At 38.0% G+C, this 26,300-nt stretch overlaps 1 protein-coding gene across 5 annotated transcripts in view; it reads left to right on the top strand.

Moving 5' to 3' along the window:
• The window catches only part of kdrl (kinase insert domain receptor like), a 78,291-nt gene that overhangs the window by 25,804 nt on the left and 26,187 nt on the right, over positions 1-26,300 (top strand). For all 5 annotated transcript variants that reach the window (XM_088344697.1, XM_088344696.1, XM_088344695.1 and 2 more), the window contains exons 10-18: positions 1,622-1,778; positions 7,212-7,323; positions 10,739-10,847; positions 14,605-14,889; positions 15,063-15,209; positions 17,626-17,754; positions 20,582-20,688; positions 21,204-21,336; positions 21,406-21,510. In XM_088344697.1, coding sequence (XP_088200823.1) covers positions 1,622-1,778; positions 7,212-7,323; positions 10,739-10,847; positions 14,605-14,889; positions 15,063-15,209; positions 17,626-17,754; positions 20,582-20,688; positions 21,204-21,336; positions 21,406-21,510 — 1,284 coding nt within the window. The remainder of the gene's footprint in view (positions 1-1,621; positions 1,779-7,211; positions 7,324-10,738; positions 10,848-14,604; positions 14,890-15,062; positions 15,210-17,625; positions 17,755-20,581; positions 20,689-21,203; positions 21,337-21,405; positions 21,511-26,300) is intronic.

Genomic DNA, 26,300 nt, shown 5'->3' with positions numbered 1-26,300 from the left:
TTGATTCTCTATTGTATCATACACCAGGAATCGTTGAGTATTTCATTTCATTGTATATTTGAAAAAAGTGTAGTGGACAAAAAGGTCCATAGATTTTTGCACTTTATTTTATTGTATTAAAATAAATTATTTTCGAAAAAAATATATATTTGGGTGAATGATAGAAAGTTATTATAATTTTTTTCTTTTAAGAGAATTTACAACACGTTTGCTATAATAAATGAGATAGGCTTCTGATGGTGCCTGAATAATAACGTCTTTGTTAATTTAATTATCATTTGGCGTTTTTTTTTTTAATTTAAAGAAAAATGTCTGATGTGCCTTTTGAATTTTAAAAATGACTGACTTTACTGTATTTTTTTATTCATTTTTCAATATAAAGAAAAATATATCCCAAACTATTTATGGGAGGAATAGTATTTTTCTCTTCCTCCTATAAAAATAATTTTGAAGATACATTTATTACTTGATGACTACAATATTGAAACACATTTAGCATATAGAAATTATATTGAAACAGTTTAACACATACAAAATCTCTGCACCTTGATTATGTTATGAACTGATACGTTTATACCTTAGTAGACACTAGAAATAAGGAGAGAAGACGTAAATGGATTTTGAACTTGCAACGAGAAGAGGAGAAGTTTAAAGCAAACTCTGGAATAGGAAATTCCAACATGTTCTAAAAAGTGCTCCCCTTAGCCCTTTCTTTTTATAAAATATAAAGCAGTCTTCTTTGCACAATATACAATTTACACCTAGTCAAGTCAAGTCAAGTCATTTTTATTTGTATAGCCCTAAATCACGAAGAGTCTCAAAGGGCTTCACAGATTATTACACTATATTACACAGACTATTTTTCAGCCGACGAGAAGAGTAAGTTATTCATATGCTATGGAGTAGAAGTGACTTTTAAGTTTAGATTTAAACATTTCCACTGAGGTTGCAGATCGGATCTCAGGGGGAAGAGCATTCCACAGCACCGGTGCCCGGATGGAGAACGCTCTCGAACCAGCAGAACACTTCTTTGCTCTTGGGATCATCAGAAGACCGGCACTCTCAGATCGTAGGCTTCGGACCGGGACATAGGGGCAAATCAGATCTGAAAGATAAGAGGGAGCAAGTCCATGTATGATTTTGTATAATACTAAGAGAACCTTGAAATCACATCTAAGGCTAACTAAATTGTTCGATAAAGCAAAAAAAAAAAACGATCCTAATGTTTAAATGTATTTTCAAATGAGAACATTGTTTTAAATATCCATATATTATTTATTATATTCCCTTTATCCAAGGTCAGGTAGCATGGGCAGTAGGCTGAGCAGGGAAGGCCAAATCTACCTAACCTCTAGCCACTTTGTCAAGCTTGTCTGACGAGATCCCGAAGTTTTCCCATGCCAGCCTGGAGACATAAACTCTCCAACATGTCATGGGTCGTCTTTCTAAAAATATATTTTCAATTTACAACTTCTAAATACATGTGATTGAAATGATCAATTTACATCTCTAAACATAAACTGGAATAAATCAATTCTATTAAAAATCAAAACTTCACCACAAAATACTTTTTTTTTAATCGACCCATTCTCACAATGTCTTGTTTCTTTCATTGTTGCAGTGAAATCACATATTTCGGAACTTGAGTTTGCGCCGGTGGATATCCAGCCGTACATGTTTGGCCAACGCCACCAGCTTACGTGCACCGCTTACGGCAGACCGCTGCCAAACATCACCTGGCTCTGGCAACCCTGCCATGCCAGCCCGGTCCTCAAACAGTAAGTGCTTGTCATTTAAGACACTATTTCTCTTTCCAAACTGCTACATCCTAACTGTTCAAAGCATTGGTCCTCAAACTTTTCTGCACCACAGACCAGTTCAATTTCTCACAAAATATTTTCAAACAAGGCCAAAAGTGGTATTAAACATGTTTTTTACACTTTTTATAAATGTATATAATAATAAAATTAATAACAATGATCACACTAATAACAACAATAATTACATTAAAGAAGCTGTACGGAATTTGTAACCTTTTTGTTTACTCACGACTGCCACCTCTGACTTGTGTCATCATTGCAGGTTCTGTCATGCTCCTTATAATGTGTGCACGAATAAGTGCATTTCTCAAACAGACTCGAATAAACTCTTCTTTTTTCACCTTTCTAGGGTTTTGGGTTGGCGTGCACTTAAAGCAGGCCTTTTACTTACTTCATAAATTTCATGCTACACTAACACATATAAACAAAATAAAACACTGGGACGATCATAACGTTACATAACATAAATAACCAGCTTTTCCAGAAGTATGATAAAGCAGATAGGCACTATGGGAAAAATACAACAGGGCTCTTTGAACTCAGTTGGGCATTGTGAAAATATCGTCTCCATAAACTATTCTACTTTTTTAAGGACACTTCAAATGATGCAGCCCGCTTTTATTGATAACAACAACAATAGTAATAAGCGTAAATCCAATTTGTAATCATGTGCAATAACCCTGGCAAAAAGTGTGATGTGATGTGTTATGTGGTCTCTGAGTCGTGTTCTTGACATAGGGAACCATGCCACCTCAAACTCCGCTGCCACAGGTAACATGACATGGGGGGGCTGCGAATCACAATTCTCCATGCTGATCGGCTATAAGCGTAGAAATTTGGTTTGATTCATCCCTTAATGTATCTCCGGCGGGCGGGGACTCTAAGCTAAGCTTACCAATGTGAGCCACAGAGAATTGAAATCAAAAGCACCGCTTAAACCCCTAGTTCGGTGTGACTGTGAAGAAAACACTAACAGGCAAAAAATTGAACTTATATTTTTTTATGTACAGCCCGGTATCATATGGCCTACGGTCAGGATGGTGTTTTATGGAATCTTGCAATAAGCGGAGGTGTGTTTTTTCTGAGACTAGGTATTACAACTTTTTAATGTACACAACATCCTGGAATGAATTACAGGCCACATGGTAAATCAGTTACCCAGGAATACAGTTAAACCTCATAAAAAACTATGATGTACAGTAGAGGGAGCATCACTCATCCCAAAGCTTTTATGAGTCATCCATAATTTTTCCATTTGACATGCAGACTCAGCTGTGCTCAAGCCCGGTAAAATATAAAGTAATTATTAATACATTAATAAAAGAGCAACAACACGTTTTCACTTAATGCATTGTAGTACACAGCACATTAATCAAAGTAAAATAGCCCTGGAGAGGCAACCTCCCATTCGAGGTCAGCGATTTTGGATTCCAAAGAGGAAACGGTGTGGAGATATATTACCCCAGACCCCCCCAGTCATTCTACGTGTACGATGAGTGAGTGCTGCTGAATACCAGACTGGTAGTGAACCCACAAACAAGATGAACATTCCCCGAGATGCCGGCCATGCAGCGATAGGAGGGAGACCTGCAAGTCGTAAGATCAGCCAAACAATAGGCCATTAGCCTCGGGTTATCTCCACCCGGCTGGCACCATTAACAAAAACAACAGTGCCTGAGCGCGGAGAAGGATGCCTCGCAACTACATTTACTCGTGCTTTTAAGTAGGATAGGAGATGAATGGGATAGGGTCAACATACTTTTAAAATTAAATGACAATTTGTTTTTAGAGAATTTATTAATATTTTTCCTTTAAAAAATGAATTCATTCAGAGGATTCTTTTTAGTTTTTGATTTACCTTCAGGTTCTAGCTTTTAAGTATTATCATTTTGTTGCCAGATTAATATTAGTCTTGCTGTTAGAGATGGAATTAGTCTTTAGCCAGAGGTCCTTGAAGGTCTTAGTCATTTTGTGCATCTTACGGAAATTCGTCTTGTATCTCAGCTGTTTCAGGGAAGCAATAATATTTTATGAGCACATTTATATTTCCCCTTTATTTTAACAAAATGAAAAACAACAAAAGTACACAGCTCTCTCAAGCTGCTTCATGTAATTCATGTAATCAAAAACACAATACCATAAGCCATTTCTCTGATTTTTAAACTCCTTTCCCATTAAACAATACGCAATAAATGATTCAATTCCCTCTGATGCAGTGGTGATGCCTTTCATGTCTAGTATTGTATTGCTCGTTTATTTTCTCTGTTCATACATGTTGCAACATCTCAAAATGAACAAATAACCTGAAAATAAAAAAAAGGTTGAAGCCAAATGCTTATAGATCCAATCCCCCTCAAAAACTTTATCATATCTTCCATCATTATAACAATAATTTGTCAGTGCATTTAGAAATAATTATATTGTCTGAATGATGATGTTTATATATTTTACACGTAAAAAAAAAAAAAATTTCGCTTTCCCCCTCCTCCTTTTCTTGTAAACATTTTGTTATTTTGGTGGAAACTATTCTTACCAAGAAGTATGATGCCTTGTTAAAGGAAACCACGCCTCTCCCAAGCAGAGCACCAACAGGAGTTTTGTGGTGGATTCTCGGTGCATATAAAGATCGAACACACAGTCGTAACTTTTATATATTCATAGAAAAACGTAATCTCTTGCGTCTGAAGGTTTTTTTTACAGTTATATTCCAGGTGTTTGACGTCCAACTACTTATTTTTTTCTCAAATAAGCTTTACTTGATAAACACTGAATGTATAACTCAAGGGTATAGTTTTGGCATGGACGGAGTAGACTTGTCCTCATCAATATCAAGCAGTCATTGTTTTGTCCCCACCAACATAATGTGATCACTTAAAGACAATGACAAGACTAAAATCTATGCCCTTGATATAACTGTGAGGATGGCTGAGAAAAAAAACAAAAACTTACAATATAGGGTCCCCACAGTTCTTAATACAAATTCCAACAAAGTTGTTTTTATGGAATGCGAGAAGCTGCTACTTGGAGCGCTAGATTTGGCTGGAATCCTTGAGAACAAGGCCATAGAGTAAAGGCTTTTGAGGGCTTGACATTTTATAATGATCACTAGCTCCTAAAAGTTAATTCAGCCAAATCAGGGTCTTTTAATACACATACCAGTCAATCTCCACGGCTCCATGCCCATACTGTCATACTTTCCCGTACAAAATACAAAATAATAGTACACTATATCCTTTTTTTTCCTGAATGACACATAATGCGATTGACAAATTTGCGTTTTTCCGTACAAATTTCCTTGTACGTCGTACTCGTCTTAAAATGCTAAAAAACGTACTTTGTACGGCAAAACCGTACAGGAGGACAGGTATGAATACAGTTCATTTAAATTAGTTTTCCAAACCGCCAGAACCCATCTCAGATCATGTTGGGCAATAGGAATGGGATACCCTAGACAAGTTGCAAGCCAATCAAAGGGCACATATAGACATATGGCCATTCACACACGCAGTCACTCCTAGGAACAATTCAGGGAAAACCTGAGTGCCCATAAAAAATCCACACACCCCACCTTTAGAAAAAACATTTGCTTGATTGATTCTTGATTTTATTGGTTGCCCAATAAAATCAATAAACCCAATAAAAGCTTCCCGACAAAAGCCTCTCTGCTTTATCCTGAGCTCATTGCCGCCCACGGGTGTCAAACGGCCCACAAGCCGGATTGCGTGGTGGGCGTCTTCATGAGTTGCCAGGTTGAGAAGTTATTAGCAATCTCCCTGGGTAGCGCCAAGGTCTCGGTTTTGGCCTTATCTCCTTGGAGCAGATCGCGCCGGCGTTTCCTGCTGGAGGTGACGCACAGCCAGGCCCTTCCTGTCACTCTGGCCGTTTCCTCCTCGGCCTCTCGTCTCATCAGCTTGATTGTTTGGCGCGGCAGGCGGCGGCTTTTTGGGGTTGGGGAGAAACGTGGGCGGCAATCTAACTTACGCTCCGTTTAGCCAAGGACATTATCAAAGCTTTTTGATATAGAGTAGTAGTTCGCCCATAAGGTTTACTTCTGTACTATCCATGGAATTAGCATGGCTTGCTCAACAACATGGGTCTTTTCCAGTGTTTCCCATAGAATTTTGTGAGACCTCGATGGGTGGACAGTCAAGAAGGTTCCGAAGGCATGCTCCCCCCGGAAAAAGATTTTGTACGTTTTGAATGCAAAGGCATCGACCTGGTGCCTATTTAGGGCAAAATCAAGAAGCTAGAGATATAATAAACGTGTGCCCCTTGTAAACTAATTAATCACAACTAGACTACTTATGAAAGACAATGATACAGAAAACAAAAGTCACAGCCACAAAGCATGGTAAACGAGACGGAAATTTTAGGAAAAAAAATTCTGCACATTATCTATTTCAACTAAAAATATATGGTGTTGTTACAACGCCGATGCTGTACTATTTTACTGTATTGTATTCATGAGTAGACAGACCAAATTACCAATATGATTTTTAATTAAATGTAACTCATATCAATGATTTGGTCATTTACAGTTTTATATACCAATACAGTTGCTTTTGCGATTGCTGCTATGACAGGATACCAGTTCTTCTTCGATGGTTTATAGGTGATTTTAACGTGCAACATCTGAGCCTGTGTCCACCAAAGCTGCTGTGTGTGAATTTTTCTGATTGCTTGCAATGGCAGCAAAAATTCCGGCAGTGTGACAAGGTGTTGGGCAGGTTTTCTGCATTGAATCCTCACTGCTTAACTTTTCTGGTCCCAAGAGTTGAAAAATGTTCAACTTGTGGAAAACATAACCCTGGCCAATGTCACATTTTACCCAAACGTCTAATCACACAACAGGCGGGGTTGGACAAACCGCAACAACAAATGTTGTCTATGTTTGTCTATATATATATATATATATATATATATATATATATATATATATATAATGAGAAATCTAAAAGCAATTTATATCAACTTCATATTTATGTATATTTAAAAATATTCTTATATTTTTAATAATGCAAGTTTATTGGACTTTTGTGAGACCATTTAAATCCTGAAGGCTTGCCAAAATCTTCCTATGTATGAGGAACAATGCTCTGCTACACTGAATTGTCTTCCTAGTCCATAGAGCTTAAACTGGATATCAAGAAAACAAAGTTCAATGAGATAAAACTGTACTCTCTCCACGTAGTCTGTGGTTACAGCTGCGAGGCTATTAGAATGAAATACAATCGCATAAGCAGCTTACAAGTATTTGTTCCATCTGGGAAAGCGATTCATACAAGTACATGTTCTATGGTTCAAATTTAACACAAGTACATGTGTTTTTCTTTATACTTACAATGTGACACGATGGACGTGTTTATGGCCATTGTTGCCTCTCTTCGGCAGATGCGTGGTCTACTCGGAGCCAACAGTGGTCACCATCGAGGAGATGGGAAATGCCAGCAACTGGATCAATGGTATAAGTACCAAGCGTCAGTTGGTTCAAGGTAAAAACAAGGTAGGCCTTGGTCTCACTGTCTTTTTTTGTTCCATTTTAATTATTTAGTGGGTTTTATGAAAACTGGACTTGGCCAATTTCAAGACAATGTCGAATGGCAAAGTTAGATTCTTGTGAAAATCTTCCATGAGGAGTATATTTAAGTATTCTTCATCTAAAAATATTCATCCTTTTTCTAATCACTTCCAAGGATTTTGCTGCATAACTCTTGCATGAGCAACTGTGACACAAAAACATCAAGAGGTGCCTTATTTCCAGCCCTGATTCCAGGATTACTTTTTTTAACTGGTATATGTTGGTCCCGAGAGGGATGGGTGCCACCAGGTTGTACTTGCTCAAGACACACCTCAGGAAACGGTGCCCCCAAGCCCCTAGTGGATAAGGGATCCAATCAACCAACCATATGCATTTGAAATTGTGTTTTCCTGGATGGCGTGACCAGGAAAATGTGATAAAATAAAATTGTCTTTGTAATGCGAATTGTTGTCAGGATTGTTACAGAAGTAACTAGTTTATTACATGAACTTATCATTAATATTCTGCCAAACTGCTAGCGTATATAATTTTAAACTCGAAAACAATATTGATTTAAATAATAATCAAAAACACATGAACTAAAATATGAACATGGATTTTTTTTAATACAGATAGGTCAAGAAATTTGTATTTAGTTAACATAACATGAGGCTCACCTACAGAAAGCTGACATCATTGTCTGCCTACTTGATACTAAGGGTAGGTTTAGGGTACCTCGAAAACCCTAAACCTTGTGAGCGGCTGGTCAAAATTTGAGAAAAAGTAAACCGTGCATTTTTTTGGGAGGGATGAAATTGGAAATACATATTTACTGCAAACGGTACCTGTTCTGCCTTTGAGAAACATATAGAGTGCCTGTTTGTTGTTAACATGTTCATTGTTTGCTGCTAAAAATGAAACAATAGTGAAGTGCAGATCTGTGACCCAAACTTTTGAAAGCCCATTACAAATAATCTTTTTTTTGTTTTTGCTCTGGACAATAATTGTCCATAAGTAGGGATAAAGGAGGAAATTTTGTTGTCTTATTTTATCCCGAATGTTTTTATACAGCACTTTGAGTGGCAATTCATTTACAAATACATTTGATTTAATTTGAATCTTTGGAGTTTCTGTAATCTTCCTTGTGCTTTGTACCACTCTTTTTTGGTTGCACTACACAATGCAGCAACATGTAGTGGCCAAATACTGTATCGTCCCTTTAATGTATTATGCCCTACATACTGTTGCCCTAAAATGTAAATAATTGAGTGATGAAATACCAATCAGCATCACTAACTGGAAGTGAGATATAAAAAAATTAAAACATTTTTAACAAAATACAGTATGCATATACGGGTTATTTTGCCTTTGTGCATAGTTATACAAATATAATTGGTTTACAAACAAGGTGTAAAACAATTAACAGCATCAGTTCCATAATTTTACCTTACTTACTTAAGGTCTGTGTGTGGTTGGGCCTCCAAGATTTTTTTACACAAAATAATTAATAAAACAATATTCGAGTTAAGAAAATCAATCTGTATTGAAGAAAGAAAATAATGATGAAAATTAAAAAAGACTTAAAAAACTAAATATGTGAGTGGAAAAATCTATGTAACATGGCTCAGAGGCAGACACTCATCAAAAGTGATGTGTAGGGGCATCCACTGTCCTTTAAGCTCCAGTTTAACAGCAGTGACGATCCCCCGGAACCCCTCTGATCTGTGTTCTGTGTGCAATTTAATATTTTGCGCCCCCTTGATGGAGCCTCGCGCCCCACTATTTGAAAACCACTGACTACATCAAAACATAGATGATTTATTTTTGTTCTCGATTTTGTTCTGGCAAAATTTTGCTTCTCTAGATTAAACTATAAACTAAGAAAATAGTTTCAGTTGCTTCCTTAAATCTTTTTAATTCCAACATTTCGCCCACATAAATAAATTTGTCTTGAAAAACCCCACCATTGTATTTTTACAAGGCTTATAATAGTAAATGTTGCTATTTTGACTGGGCATCCATTCTAATGTGCGGGCGTCATAAATAGCAGAGCCCCACTTGTTTACAAGTACCTGCGGCCGCGAGCGCTGCCTTTACAAGGGTGACGGCTAAGGGTCAACGAGAACAAGCGGGAGTTTAAAAGGCGAGGGATTTGCTAGTGAATTCCTTTCTGTCACTCTGCATAAATCGTGGTGGCCCGTGAATTAGACGCCGGTCGTGACGGGGGGCCTTCGAGCAAAGTTGCTCCCCCAGAAGACGGTGAAGGGGGGAAAAAGGAAGTCTCTCACTCAGACTTAAGTCCAGTGAACACCATGATGTTTTAAGTTCGTATCACACTGAATGTAACTTAAGCCCTTTTTAGTGTTGGAGGAAATATTTGTTGACTTTTACAAATAACCTTTTATTTCTGATTCGAGCCAGAAAAGCAATTGCATAGGGTTGTTATGCTTGTAGAGTGTCATTTAAAGAGGAGGTCCAATAGTTTTTTCTATTATATCGGTAGATATCTAACTGTTGTTGTTTTTTTTAATTTATCAATGTTCGAGCAATCTATGTCAGTGGTACGTAACCACCTGGCCCCGGCCCGGTACCAGGCCACAGGTTGTTTTGTACGGGGCCGCACAAAAAAAAAAATTGCCTGTTTTTGCTTATACCATATTTTTTGTTTCACCTTTTTGTTTACATGGAATGTATACAAGGTAAAGTTTTTGTTTATTTGTGGCTTTTTATTTAAGAAAAGCACAAAAACACATCCTCAAAAATTAATTTACAAGAGGAAACAACAAAATATTTGTAAAAAAAAAAAGCTTCACACACAATGATACAATAAACATGTGCCGAAGGGGGAGTACCCATAGTTATTTTTTTTCTTGCATGAATAACAAATTCCAATAAAATGAAACACAAATCAGAATTTGAGAAAAAGAAAAGAAAAGAAAGAACCTGCAGTTATGCTGCTAGAGACTGCTATCACATTGAAAAAAAGAATTGATATTAATCCTTTATAGAATATTATCTAAAATACAAATGGTATATAATTGAGTCATGGTATGCAAAACAACTCCTAAAACAAGTTTATTTTATCCAAGAAAATCCCTGAAAATATGCCCCACCCCCAATACCTAATATTTAGAGTTTGCTCATCCAGTACTGAGTAGAATAATTTCTTGTTACTAGTAAGACAAAGCTATTAATGGGTGTTTATTTTGTAATTATAAGTTTTCTTACTATTGGTTCAATTTAGCAATTGAAATAACCCAAAATCTTTCAAGGTCCAATTTTTCAAAACACCTCTCATGAATTCCTCCCTGACTCATGTCATTCTTGTCACAAATTTTGCTATTATGAGATTAACTGGGTTTTTTTTCCTAACCGTAATTGCTGTTTTTTCCCAATTCAGACTGTGAGCATCCTAGTGGTTGGAGATGCCCGTGTATCAGGAAATTACTCCTGTTTGGCCCAGAACGAAGACAGCAAAAGCATGATGAGCATCCCTTTCTTTGTTAGTGGTAAGTAACCGCCCCCGCACGTATTTATTTCATGAGCACACCTTTCCAAAGTAATGTGGGATGGATACCAGATGATTTTCCTGTACAATATTCTTAAGGAGTAATCATAATCACCTGCAATGTGCATGTTGAGTGTACATTGTGCAATAAAGACGCCAGAGGGGGGCATTAATTGAAACCACGTTTGTTCCTGTGCAGCTGGGCGGCTTTAGGGCGTAAGTGAGGCAAATCCATCCTGAGCCATATGGATCTCCATAATGTCACACATTTTTTTAAAAATGGCTAAGAATAACTGCATTCTTTCCAGTGCTAGCGTTTTTTTTTTAATCTGTGTGGATGCTGCAATGGGAATTTGCATTTTATATACATTTGAGCCCTTCCAAATGTTCCCACATTGAATAATCCCTTGCAGAAGTGGCATGATAATGTAAACAACTTAGGGAAAAATGTGATATCACACTAAACAGTTAGAGGGGGTGGGGATGGTATTTGGAGGGGGTGACGGGCGAAACTTCACAAATTATTTACACCCCACTGTAGGAGAGTTCTCGAGAGGAATCCGACTCGGGTCCAGAAGAGTAGGGATGTTGGAATGTCGCTAAAAAAAGAAGAAAACAAGGGCAGAATCGTAACAACAGCTGTCTTGTGTTACGGAACACAGAATGCTTCCCAGCGATGTGAATAAACAAGCATAGTCTGGTCCCCCTGGGGCCCGCACTGAGCTTCCCTGCAATTGGCCGAGTGCCGCGGCAACATCAGCACCGCCGCCGTGCACCAACGTGCTTCCAATTATCGGTGATGAAACAGGAAATAACTCACTTTTGACATTCCTGTCCCTGCTCACTTTAACTGTGGCCGGGGCGGGAATCAGCTACCTGGTACCTCTTACATTAATTAAGACCGCCGCTTTCACTTCACCATTATCCAAGAAGGCATAAATACTGCACCATGATGCATACACGGGCTTAAAATATCGTAACAATAGAATAGAACAGAGAATAGAATAGAATATACCTTTATTGTCATTGTTACAACATGGGTTGAATATATTGTGACGACAAAATTGGACATGGCACTCCAGTCCACGTTTTACAGTGAGAATAAGGAAAGAAGATAAAGGAACAAAGAGATGTTTGTACTGTCCTTGTTGCAGGCTTTTTTTTCCTCCGGAGGGTGGTGTATGAGGAGATGAGGGACATACAGAGATGGCCGGATCCAACTAGATGTTTGATCTTACTGTACACACGGTCAAGTGTTTTTTCCCCTGGTTGCTCAGTCCACGTATTGAATGAGTTTGGGAAGTACAGTCCTTAAGCATGCCTGATTAAAATCGCCGGCGACGATAAAAGCTCCGTCAGGGTAGGCAAGCTCCTGTTTATTGATAGCAGCGGCAGGAGATTTAGCACTATGCTAACGTTTGCATCCGGTGGAACGTTAGCATCTGGTGGAACGTAAACAGCAACCTCAATGACCACAATTAGCTCTCTCGGTAGATAGAAGGGTCTACACGATACTGCTAGAAACTCTATATCGAGTGAGCAGCGCGTGTCAATGATTCGGTTGTTACTGCAGCGCATAGTCCCCCATCCCTGTTTTTAAGCTACTCTGAAAATGTTGCATGAATAAGATTTAGTTTTTATCACCAGGTGTGCTGTGGTACTCTAACAGTGTGCCAAGAGGCAGGTTTCTGGTGTGATGCCGGAAAGTGACCAATTTCATAAAAATGGTGACAATAATTTGATAATAAATCACAAAAAGCATGCAGTCGTTGACTGTCTTTTTGGTTGCTGTTATAGGAATTAGAATAGTCATTAATAACATCCTATTATGAAAATCGTTTACAATGAAATTACACATGGCACTCCAGTATTAACACGTAAAAAGACATAAAGGAGAAAATAAGATAAAAAAAGATTTTCAGGAGGAAAAATTATCAAAATAAAATATTTACAATGTAGTTTATGGAGACTGGCCTCGGTTGCAAGTGCATCATAACAATAGTGCAATGAAAAGACATTTTGCAGAAATAGAATTTCAGAAAAAGTTGATATATAAGATATGAATACCCATTATTTAATACATAGCTTCCCTATATATACATATATTTTATCTGGTAAATCATATCGCTTTAAGATAACATTATATATTACTCTGCCCCCTCTCTTAAACTACATTAAGATGTTGTTTATTTGGAGAAGCTATGTGTTTTACTCATCATAACAGGTCGGCAGTGCAAAGTGTTGCACAAATTGTATGTCTTATGTGTTGAAAAATACTCAAGGAATGCATGAATCTTTGCGCTTTGGAAAGGTTCTCACAACCTTTCATTTATATTTGATATAACTATTTAACCGGCAGCCTAAGTAAATAAGTATTTTTTGTCAAGTATTGGTCTGTGTTCTAAAAGTATAAAAAAAAGGATTGAACATTAAAGATGTACACATTTGCTCATGAAAAATTAGCAGGATCAAAAACTTTTTTTTTCAAGATCGGCGATTAGATAAAATGGTTCCTCTCACGGCTAATTGGAGTGTTAATATCATTTTGCTTTTTCCTTTTTTTTACTGGAAAATTAGTAAAAATTCTAAAGAACGGGTTGAAATTAAGCAAATGATAAAACTACACCAAATGTTAATTAACAAATAATTCAAGTGTATAACCTTGTGAGCCACAGCCCTGACAAAGACTGACCTATAAAAGACACGTTTTGAACAGACAAGAACAAATGACACTTTCCAGAAACCCAAACCACACAAACCATTTCCAAGCAAAACTTACATAATCATACATGATACATAATCATTACATTATTTACTGCGTAAATGTACATACGTCATGACAAGAAACACATAAAAAGGAAATATAGATATTGTTAAATATTCTATTTAATTGTGTCTGTATTTCAAATCTACAGTGATAATAGTGATACATCTGGTCAGAACAAATTCATTTTGTCAGCATTTTGCAGGGCCATTACAGCCTGTCCTGACAATTTAAACAAAAAAAGGAAAGAAAGAAAGGAAAAATATTGTTTTTCATGAAAAAGTTGTGCTCAGGAAAGCTTGAGAAAGCTGCAACAGAGGCTGCTGCTTCCTTATCTACATACTTTACTTTTTTGGATAGCCAGCCGACTTTTTGTGAAGGCTATGAGCAGATTTGTTTGGCAATGCAACACATTAGGGCTAAGTTCTGATTAGATAGAAGCATCTTCAAAGTTGCCAAGTAACTCGATCGATCGATCATTCAATCAATTAATCGATCCATCATTCAATCAATTAATCGATCCATCAATTATTTTATACAGCAATCAATCAATTAATCAATCAATTAATCAATCAATCAATTAATCGATCCATCATTCAATCAATCAATCAATAGATATTTATATAGCAATTTTCAGGCATCCACTTGCAACTCAAAGTGCTGTATAATACATTCAATGTACAATAAGAAAAAATCCCCTCTTTTTTCCGACCCAACAACTCAGAACGACATATACACAGACACACACACTCATTAAAATAAAATAAAAACTAAAATGAATAAATCAATTAAATCTGGGGTTCCCAGATTTGTGAAAAAAGACCTGAGGAAAGCAGTTTTGTTAAGAACTTACATTAGAAAAGGAAAAAAAGAAATACACAGAATATTCTGGGCTTGTCAACACGACAAAGTCCTTCCCAATCTTGTTCCTAGCTTTCGATGACCTTGGAAAAAAGTTCAAACGTTGTAACATCAGGCTCCTTTGTCCCGCCAGATCACCCCGAGGCCATTTCCATTCAACCTAAGTCGGCCGTTGAGAGAGACGACATAACATTGAGCTGCCGGGCCTCACGTTATCTTTACACAAACCTGGAGTGGTTGGATTCCCAAAATCGGACCTTCGCTTCTGACGTGTCACGTCTCCAGCTTGACCGCTACTCAATCTCCATCTCTCTCCGTTTGCACAACGTCAGCAAATACAGCGTGGCCGGATACAAGTGTCGAGCCTTTAAGATTCAAAATAAGCTTGAAGTCAAGTCAGCCGCGCTGGATTTAATTGGTAAGCGATACGCAGTACTATTGTAAGTATTAGCCTTTTTATGACAATTATTTTTTATTAGGGCTTTATTGTTCTTTTAACTAGTGCAGTGAATTTAATTATAAATTTTGCAGATGTATTTGTATAAATATTCTGAACAGGTCATTACAGTTGTGCGTTTTTGTGTACTTCAGCAAGGAGGCAGCCATGGCTGAGTCAAAATCTTACTGATCAGAATGTAAACAGCAGCAACACGCTGGTGCTGAACTGCCAAGCGCAAGGGGTTCCTGACCCTACCATCACCTGGAACAAAAACGGCATTCTACTGCTGGAAGGCCCAGGTAAATTAAGCTGTATTCCAAAAAAAAGCTGTTTAGAAAATGAGTTTATTTACAGCCACACGCTGATACTGCAGCAGTGCTATGATGTTTTTCATTTTACTTCAACGGTAAAGGGATTTGTTTCCATGCACAAGTTGGTCTTTTGTTTCTAATTTGTATTTAATATTTATGACACATATTGGTTGTTATTGAAGTAGTGTTTGGATAATAGTTTAGTAGACACTCAAAAAAAGGAGAGACGACATCAATGGATTTTGAACTTGAAAGGAGAACAGGAGATGGCCAAAGCATAGGATAAGAAGTTGCAACCTTCTAGGTTACAAAACCAGATCCGCCCTAAAAGATCTGGATCTTAAAGAACCTTAACATAATTTGTCGATAGTGACAATTATGTGAACAGTGCATAGAAGCCTAAAGAACAAACAACAATCAATAGTCAAAGTAAAAAACTGGCATCCAATCTCCTTTAAAGGTGTCTATTCTTAAAAAAACAAAAACTTATCGAATAGCATTAAAAAAATTGTACAATGAGACTGTATTTTGATTTTTTTCTTTCTTGCTTTATTTATTTAAATTTGCTATAGGTCAGTATTTCTCAAGCTTGACAAAAACTGCCTAGCAACAACTAAGGATTGTCAAAGTGGCCCTAAAATGAAATGTCGGTTTTGATGATTTCGAATTATAAAAAATGAGTGCCACGTCCTACTTGATGAAAATATATTTTTATAAAACGTGTATTTATTCAAATTAAACCCTATATAAATATTCTGACAAGCATTTTTTTTTAAATTTTATCAGTTTTGACAGACAGTTGACAGTCTGAGTTTACAATTATGTGTCTCACTTGCTAAATGCAACAGTTACTATTGCCTGGTAATCAGCACTTGCTTTCCATAATTCAAATGGACACTTTTTGATATGACGGACTAGACTAATTTATTTGATTTATTGCACTACCCTAATGTGTGAAAAGCAACTGTCTCTGGAATTAAAAGACAGTGATGATATTTCAAAATAAAACAAAATCACGCAATATCAAGCTGGTATTTTGGCACCTGAACACAACATAACCACAAATATGTATGTTTGATTTTAAAAGTCATACACACGAGCTCAAGCACCTGACCAAAATGACCTAAAACCCTTCAATATGTAAAAAGTCAAAGAGATTTGTGAATGATTTTAACTTTTTTTGTAAGACAAGGGCAAATGAATATTTACAGACGCTGCCCTTCTTACGTACGAGGAAGGTTCCGGACGATCGTTCATAAGTTGAATTTGTTCGTAAGTTGCTTCAGTGTTATATTTTGTATCTCTATGGTTTATATAAATATTTTTAAGGCTTGTATAAGTAACTTGTATTTTTGTACTAAAAATAAACATTTCATAAAATAAAATGCTCTATAAAGATAAATAAAGTGAGGTTTTACTTACTTTTGGGACTTGCGCATCAAGAGGTCCTCCTCCATGGTAAAAAGTGGCCGGAAAAAACGTTCTGACCTTTTTTTCAAACGCATCTTATTCCACTTCCGTTTAAAAAAAAAGGCTAGCCTCTTCCTTACACTTTAAACCAACCATATGGAATGGATGCACGATATATTAAGCAATAAAAACGTCAAAGTTCTTAGCGCGCTAGCGATACAGTACACGTTGTTACGATTACACACAAACCAGGAAGTAGAAGCCGGATTTCTTCTTCAGCGTAGATGCTGGGTGACCTCGCACAGCGCCACGCAGCGGAAAGAAGCACTACAGTACTGTCCTTTACTCGGAAAAAGGTGCACACAATACAAAATCTAATTTACAGCACAATCCAGATGTTTCCACATCGCGAAAAAAATCGGGTCTACCGTTTTGTGTAAGTAGAATGTTCATAAGTAGGGGAGCATCTGTACCATGACTCAAATTACACAAAACAGCCATACAGCGGTACGGCGGCTGAGTGGTTAGGTCCAGGGTTCAGTTCCAGCTCCGTTGACCCTGTGCCTGCGTGGGTTTTATCTGGGCACTCCGCTTTCCTCCCACAAACCAAAAAGGTCCAAGGTGTAAATGAGTGAGTGAGTTGTCTGTCTATGTGCTGGCAACCGGCTCTGGGTGTCTCCTGTCCTCTGCCTGAAGATGCCTGGGATGGGCTCCAGCTCCCCAGCAATCTTATTGAGGATAAGTGGCGCATAAAATGGATGGATAAAAACAACCATACAAAATAAGTTAAAAAATATATTAAAAATTACACTAAACTCAGTTTCAAATCTTTTCTATTATGACCCAACGACACGAGTGAAACACACGTTGTGTTTGCATCCTTTAGATTAAAGAAAAAACAGAAACATCACTTTAACAATTTTCCGGATATTAAAATACAATTTCAAGTAAACGTAACCGTTCCAGAACTAACGTGTTTTCTGCTCACTCGCAGGAATAACTCTTAAGAAGGACGGCACGTTGAACATCGAAAGACTGAAAAAAGACGACGAGGGTTTCTACGAGTGTGTAGCCAGCAACAGCGAAGGTGTCGTCAAGACGGGTGCATTTGTCAATGTGCTTGGTAAGGTTGTCCCTCAGCATGGCCCCTATTTTTAGATGTAAATGTTAAAGTACCAAGTTCCGCATTTTCTCCCCGTGCCTGTGTCGGTTTCCCCCGGGCACTCCGGTTTCCTTCCACATTCCCCCAAAAAACATGTATGTCAGGTTAATTGGCCGGTCCAAATCGTCCCTAGGTTTGAATGTGCGAGTGAGTTGTCTGTCTCTGTGTGCCCTGCCCACTGCCCAAAGATGGCTGGGATGGGCTCCAGCACCTCCTGCCACCCTACTGAGGGTAAGCGGTGCAGATAATGGATGGATGGAATCAATCAACTATTCAATTAATCCATATCTCATGTTGTCACCTCTGAAGTTTGGAAAAAGTATGAATTATATACATATTTTTTTATATATTTATTTTTCACACAAGACCCTCAAACTCTTCACCCCCACAATATTAGAATTATGATTAGAATTGTCTTTAATGTCATTGATATCAACGTTGTGAAACATTGTATGCAATGAGATTAGACATGGCACTTCAGGGTAAAACATGCACTGTACTATAAAGACTTTGAAGAGAAAAAAATATAAGACTATCAGGTTGAACAGGTAAAAAAAAAATAAAACAGTGCTTCTAAATACTGGCCTGAGTTATACGATAATAATAATAAAAAATAATAAAAAGCAGATAAATAATAATTAGGAAAAAATATTAACAAGAAGATGAAGAAGACTAATGATATGAAAAACAATACGAGTAAGAATAAGAATAGTGCATTGTAACAGGAGTGCAGTGAAAGGAATTTGAAGGGGTGGACTCTCCACACAGTCTCCATTTATGATGAGTGAGGCTGGGTTGTGCGTGTCCTCCTTGAAGTCAAATATGACTTAGTTGGATTTTGTGGTGTTGAGTATTAGTTAATTTTCGAACACCGTGTCGTCAGCGTCTGCACCTCCTTCCTGGTTGCTTTCTCTTCACCATCAGAGACGAGTCCTACAAAGGTGGGGTCGTCAGCGAACTTCACAAATCTTGTTCATGGGGTGGGTTGGTGAACAGTCCAAAGTATACAGGGTAAACAGTAGAGGGCTCAGTGCACATCCTTTGGGACATCCGGTGTTCAGCTTTAGGGTGGTGGAGACATAACGGCCGAGTTTCACAGCCTATGGGCGGTTGGAGAGAAAGTCCATAATCCAGCTGGAAATGGAGGAGAAGAGCCCCTGCTGGACGAGTTTCTTCACCAGGATCTCTAAGACGATGGTGTTGATCAAAAAGCTGAAGTCCAGAAAAAGCGTTCTGACAAAATTCTGCATTTTCTAAATGACCCAGCGCACCATGAAGAGCGGTGTTTATAGCGTCATCAGTGGAGTGACCATTATGAGTATAATCAAAATAATTGCAATAACATTGACTCAAAATGATTTGTACTTGTGTACAAGGGCTAACATTGCAGAGGAATTGAATTCTGTTGAGGTTTCTGATCAAAGCTGATGCAGTGGGTTGTCGCAATGAACTCATGACCCCTGACACGTGTGATGAGGTCAACTCTTGACAAAAAGGATGACTCAACAGGTCAACGGCTACAAAGGGCATTTGTGATTGTTTTGCGAAGAAAAAGCGGAAATACAGTTAATTTCAGGTGTCATGTGTTTGATGCTATTGTTTGACTGGTTAATAAACAGACAAGTGCACTGATGAGTTGTCATACTCAAAATGAGACAGTGTTTTCACTCTTTTTTTTGTAGTAGACGATGAGTGGTTTCAAGTTTTAGGACTGAAATTAATTCTGGTTTTGTATTTGGTTTATTGTTTAATCCAGTGGTTTTTAACTGGTGTGACTTCTGAACCCACCATCCACCAATTTTTACAAGCCAAGAAAAAACTTCTCAAATCTATTGTATGAAATGATTATGCAGTTTGAACCAGATATAATAGAATATGTTCACATTATAATTTGAATATATTTTAAATAACCAGCAAAACCAAAACAATTTGAAGTACAAATATTCCCTTTAATGCTCGACCAGCTGCATTTTTTCATAGAAATCCAAAAAGCTTCTCTTCAGTGTTTTTGTCTTCAAAAAAATAAAAATCCATATCTCACATATTATTTGCAGTATCTGTCTAAAGAAACAATATTGGTATTTTTCTATCGTGTGAAATGGCAGGTGTTAACTCACATTTGCAGAGAATTATCGTTATATACTGTCAAGGAGTTTAAATGACCTTCGGTTATTGTTTTCTTTTAGTAGCATAATTTTGCCATGACATAGAAAAATGGGTGCGTGACACACTTTTGGGTCTCGTCCCACCAGTTGAGAAACACTGGTTTAGTAGACACTCAAAATAAGGTGAGAAGACACAGATGAATTTTGAACTCGCAAAGATTGTACAAAAATCCCTAGGTGGAAATGAAAGCACAGCAACATTAATTGCTGATAAAATGATAAAAATAGTGTAAAATACTAAAAATAACAAACAAACAATAAGGAATGACAGTCGAAATGACAAACTGTCTTGTTTTGTGATCTCCTTTGCAGGTGTCCAATATTAAAGCAGAAAAAAACATATAATTTCCCCACTCTTTATTTAACAGAAACAAAGAAATTATTCGAGCGTAGAAGGAATCATTTTTTTCCGTTTTGTTTCACAGAGATCATTGTTTTGCATCAATCTTCTTTATATTGATGAGAGTTAATGAAGTAAATGCTGTCATCATTTTCAGTTTCATAGCTTGGATCACAGTCAGTGTCATTAAGGTTGCATGAAAAATAATAATCATATGTAATCATCTGAAGGATTTGGCTCACCGAATTTGATTAACTGTGTTGTTGTTTGGCTCTCACCACAGGGAACGAAGGAAAGCCCAACGTGGAGGTCATCATTCTAGTGTGTACCGGAGCTGCCGCCACTCTTCTTTGGCTCATGCTCATTCTCTTCATCCGTAAGCTGAGGAAGGTAAGAGTGGACACTGCAGAGAAAATATTATGAATATGCATCAATGACCCGAGCCTGTGGAATTCCACAAAGACTTTGAAACATTCTCATTAGGTATTATCGATACTAAGCAAGTACTTGGAGTGGAGTGGTGTGAACTTTTTTCAACTACAGAAAAGTACAATACTATTGATTGATTTACTACCGTGGCAACACCACTAATTTACGGAAACAAGTGAAAAAATCTCATCCTGCAGAGGGCAATGAGCTGGTACCAAATATGTTAACATGTTACTGTTCCCGGACATCACCTGTAAATCATTTGTCATTGTGGTAACAAAGCCAAGGTGTGACAATTCATACTTTATTTTTGTTAGTGACTTTATTTTTAGAATATTGTGCAAAGGAAAAGTACTTTAGTTGTGTTGTTGGATCAGATCGATTCTAAAATTCTCAGTATTGTCCACCCCTTATTCTTAACGCTAGTGGCTTTGTTTTGTTTTTGTTTAACGTTTTTCTCATTCGACCCCACCCAGCAACAGCCAGTGCACTACAAAATGGGTCCTTCCATCATCATCGACCCTGACGAGTGTCCTCTGGAAGAGCAAAGCGATCTCCTGCAGTACGACAGCAGCAAATGGGAGTTCCCCCGTGATCGGCTCAGATTAGGTGGGTAAACATAAGCGTATTACCAAAGTGTTAGTTAGCATGTGCTAAAGTTTCTTCTCTTTTGACCAGGCAAAACTCTAGGTCATGGTGCATTTGGGAAAGTAGTAGAGGCCTCTGCTTTCGGGATTGACAAACTCTCCACATGCAAGACTGTTGCAGTCAAGATGCTCAAAGGTTTCCAGTTTTTCATTTATTTGTCTGGAATATATAAAGTGTGAGGGATTAGTGTAACACGCAAACTCTCAAGGCCCTTTATGTTCAAATATGAACTGGTTTACATTAGCCTCATATGGAAGGTGATCAAATCCATCTTTGAAATCAATTACTTTTGCACATGACAGACACACAATTTAGTTTCAGATATTACAGCCTGGCAGCACGGCGGCGCAGTGGTTAGCGCTTGTGCGGCATAGTTCATGTCATGGGAACCTGTTGTGGGTTCAAATCCAGCTCCAGACTTCCTGTGCGGAGTTTGTATGTTCTCCCCGTGCTTGCGTGGGTTTCCTCCGGGCACTCCGGTTTCCTCCCACGTTCCAAAAACATGCATTTCAGGTGAATTGGCCGGTCCAAATTGTCCCTAGGTGTGAATGAGCGAATGAGTTGTCTGTCCCTGTGTGCCCTGCGATTGGCTGGCAACCAGTTCAGGGTGTCCCCTGCCCACTGCCCGGAGATGGCTGGGATGGGCTCCAGCCCCCCCGCGACCCTGATGAGGATAAGCGGTACGGCTGATGAGATGAGAGATGAGATATTACAGCCTTGCTTCTCAAAAAGCGGAGTGTGAGCTCACCTGTATCTTGGCTGTCCATATTCATTTACAATCATCTATTTGGTGAAAAACGTGCATGTATATATTCAGGCAGAGAGCAAGCTAATAAGTTTAGCTGTAAAACATAACAAATACAAAAAATAAAACAAAATAATCTGAACATTGCTGTTATGGTTTTGCAATTGTGCTTCCAAAATGGCTGACAATCATTTATATATAAAAGGGGCAGAACACAGACGTCAGTGGAAAATTCCCAAGGCACCAGCTTCACACTTGGTCCAGACATAGTCCTGCGGAACACCACTTGGAACAATGTGAAGAATGCATAATGTGTCAGGAAGGACCAGAACAGAGCAGGGGACCCCAGAGCGTTCGTTACAAGTCTTTATTTGGGGAAGCGTAAGGGTTAGCGGGAGACGTGATCAATCGTAGCGTGGGACGAAGGCAGGTCGAGTTTACCAGGACTGAAGAGAAGATCGTAGCGTGGGACGAAAGCAGGTCGAATCGGAGGCAGGTCGGATCGGAGGCAGGCAGGCAGAATCAGGTAAACAAGAAGGCACATGTAATCGGGAGAGTCTTACGGGGTACAGAAGTAATCCTCAGACAAACAGGTCTCGGCGTAGCGAGCTTAAAAAGGGAACATAAACCAATCAGGGAGCGCATTCCCGCGCGTCAGATGATTACCCCAGGTGGCTCCACTTGGGTAATCATGACATAATGGTTAATTTAATTGATAATTTGTGGCGACAGTTGTATAAAAAATAACTGAATAAGTAAATATGTACATTATAATATATGGATAATATTAAGGTGCAATAATTACCACTTAATAATTAACTTGATTAGAATGATATGATGGATTAAAAGATTGAAAAGGATAAAACTGGAAAACTCACCCATTTACATTAATACACAGTAATACATTTCAATATCCTAACACTACTTACTGATTATTGCAAAGAGCTTACCAGTTTTTTTAATGCAATTCTGAAATACAATTATCCACAAACCGCAAAAATATTTTTTGAAAAAGGGCAATTACTGATATAATTAACAGGAAAATACTGTATTTCCATTGTTTCTGTTTTCAAATTTTCTAGATAACCTTATGTCCCATCATGGGTAAAATATTCTAAATGGGTTTACTCAGATGTTTTTATCTCAAGAAAAAAAAAATTGAGTGGGTTTTTTTTCCGTAAAAGTATTTATTATAATGTTCATTTTATGATGTTTGTTTACTCAAAAATTCACAACTTTTATGGTCATTAGGTGTGCTGGTGGTGGTTTTAAGTAATTTATATTAGAAATACAAGCAGTTCCTTGGACAGCTTATCTCAGGGCCTGGTCACACAGCAGTTTGCGTCTGTATCGCGGGTAAAATTTTCCGTTTTTTTTTTGCCCGTGGTTGCCCGCGATGGAAAATGCACAAAATTGGCCAACCCGCTGTTGATCGGTGGTATGCCCGCAAAACAGACGCCGGCGACTGTTCCGCTTCCTCATCGCGTCATTTCCGCGTGTGGACCACGGGTATAAAAGCTGCCGAGCCGTTGTTGTGCCAAGAAATGCATCCCTGCCGAGATTTACATCCCCTGGCTACTATAACCACTTTGACCTGGTTTTATCTCACTTTTATATCACTTTTCAGGAATGTAATAGCGGACATATAACCAAAACCACTTTGTCTTGCATTTGTTGGGAATGTAATACAACTTAAACCGTTCCGTCTTTGTATTTGTTGTGAATGTAATCAAACGGTAATGCACACCGTATATAAATCACTTTTGATCAGGTAACATGTTTATTTTGCCCTTTTCTATTCAAATCGCTCGTATTGAAACTGTTATGCACGCTACCATAAAGCTTATTTCAGCATAATAAACTTTATGGTAGAGTCCATAACAGTTCTCAAAAGTGATTTATATACGGTGTGCATTACCGTTCGATTACATTCACAACAAATACAAAGACAGAATGGTTTAAATTGTATACATTCCCAACAAATGCAAGTCGAAGTGGTTTTGGTTATATCTTTGCCATCACATTCTCGAAAAATGATATAAAAGTGAGATAAAACAAAGTAAAAGTGGTTATAGTAGCGAGGGGATGCAAATCTCGGCAGGGATGCATTTCTCGGCACAACACCGGGCTGTAGAAATCATAACCGCTCAAGACACAGTCCCGTGAAGATCAAGATTTCAAGCTATGGCACCGAAGAAGCCTATATGTTATTATTGTAATAGTTTTTCATTTTTATTTTATTATCTTGTTATGAAATGAAAAGAAATGTCAATAAATAAAAATGTATTAAGACGAGGTCACTACGGTGACGGGGATCCATGTTCACCCCTTGACGTCTCGAGCACAACTGACGTGTGCTCGGCAAATCGCACTGTATATACGCAGAGGAAGGCGTCTGACCGTCACACGCGTTACACACGCTAATTCACGTGATAACACCACGATACAGGCGCAGAACAAACGTGCTGTGACCGTGCTCCACCCACGATTACCCGCTAAAATTTCACGCCCTACCCGCGTGTAACCACGCCCTGGCCACGGCCATAGCACGTCGTTCCGTGTCTGTACCGCGTCATTACCTCGTGTGTACCACGTGTGCCGCCCGCAGTTACACGTGGTCTAAAGTTTTGTGCATGTAAAGCACGGCTGTATCTCGTCTGTATGGCGATCTCAAAGCGTCCAACAGCGTCTCCTTCACAGGCAGAAATTTCTGGCCGTCATTCAGCCTCGATACGCCCGTGAAAGGCTGTGTGACTGGGCCCTTAGCTGGAAGAAGGTCCTGGTGCCCAAAAGGTTTGAGTTTGAAAACTGAGTTTGCAAATGGTGCCAAAACAGAAATTGAGAACCTTTGCAAGGAATTGTCTCTCTTAAAAGCATCCTACAAAAAATTGTGTCCATTTGTCCAAGGAGTGTCTTATTTATAATGGCTTCAAATTTTGAACTGCAATATTATATTTTTATAAATCATTGCCTGCATTAATCATCATTATATTCATAATAGCTGACAAAGTAACAGCACAGATGACGAAACGATAAGAGCAGCTAATGTGGAATTCATGATGTTGCCAAGAAACGTAACGAAAAACTCTCGCTGGCTTCTTAGCTGACTCGCAGGTCGACATTAATGGGAAGCAGCAGACTGACTCGCTTTGCTGCACGAGTGTAGACTTTGCGGCTCATAAATTTCGGACTTGGCCATGCAACATAAAACCCCACTGAGTCTAAAGGCTCACTAAATCATACTTATGTACATTTTTGTTTAATGAACATGCAATGTTAAATTCTAGACCTAGACGGTTCACTGTTGCCTCACCAATAACATTTTAGGTTTTCAGCACTGCTGTGCATCTACAAAAGTCAAGTCAAGTCAAAAGACTGAAAGCTGTCTGAAACGTTTTGCTGTTCTTTTCCCATAAGTTTGCTTACAATATTTGTATGGAGGACCGATCCTACTATGTGCAGAAATACATGTATTAATAAATATTTATTAATTTTATTAAATGCCACATAAAATAATGAGTGCAAAATCAACACAGCATAATACCTATGTAGTAACATAATATAAATGCAATGTATTCATATATTTTACACATTTGGTCATAGCATTATTTTAGTATTAATTTGTTCATGTATTTTGCCATTTATTTGTTCATGTATTTTATCGTGTATTTTATCACAACAATGTCAGAACCAGAACAAGAGGAGGACCCACAAAAAACAAAATGTTATTCAAATGAGGGGGCTGGTCAAACCTCTTGAGCTTTTTGCCTATTGCTTGATCGGTGGTGTAGATAAATGACCAATTACATGATACATCCATCCATCCATTATCTGCACCACTTAACCTCAGTAGGGTCGCGGGGTGCTGGAGCCCATCCCAGTTATCTTCGGGCAGTGGGCAGGGGACACCCTGAACTGGTTGAATTACATGACAGAATAAACAGAAATAAATAGAAATAAATACATGAAACATTTATATAAATAAATGCAAGAAAAAATAATGAATGCCGTTTATGTCATATATTTACGTATTATGTGATTTAGTTACATTTTCTATTATTAATATGGCATATATATGTAGGTATTTTTTATGTATGCAATTTTTTCTACATACAGAGGATTGGTCCTCCACATATTCGGTTCATTTCCAAGCACAGCTAAACTGACAGTTTTATATGTA

Source organism: Urocampus carinirostris, chromosome 9, assembly GCF_059441175.1.
Source record: "Urocampus carinirostris isolate Australia breed hairy pipefish chromosome 9, RoL_Ucar_1.0, whole genome shotgun sequence".
NCBI classification, from domain to species: domain Eukaryota; kingdom Metazoa; phylum Chordata; class Actinopteri; order Syngnathiformes; family Syngnathidae; genus Urocampus; species Urocampus carinirostris.
This window is presented reverse-complemented; position numbering and strand designations above follow the sequence as displayed.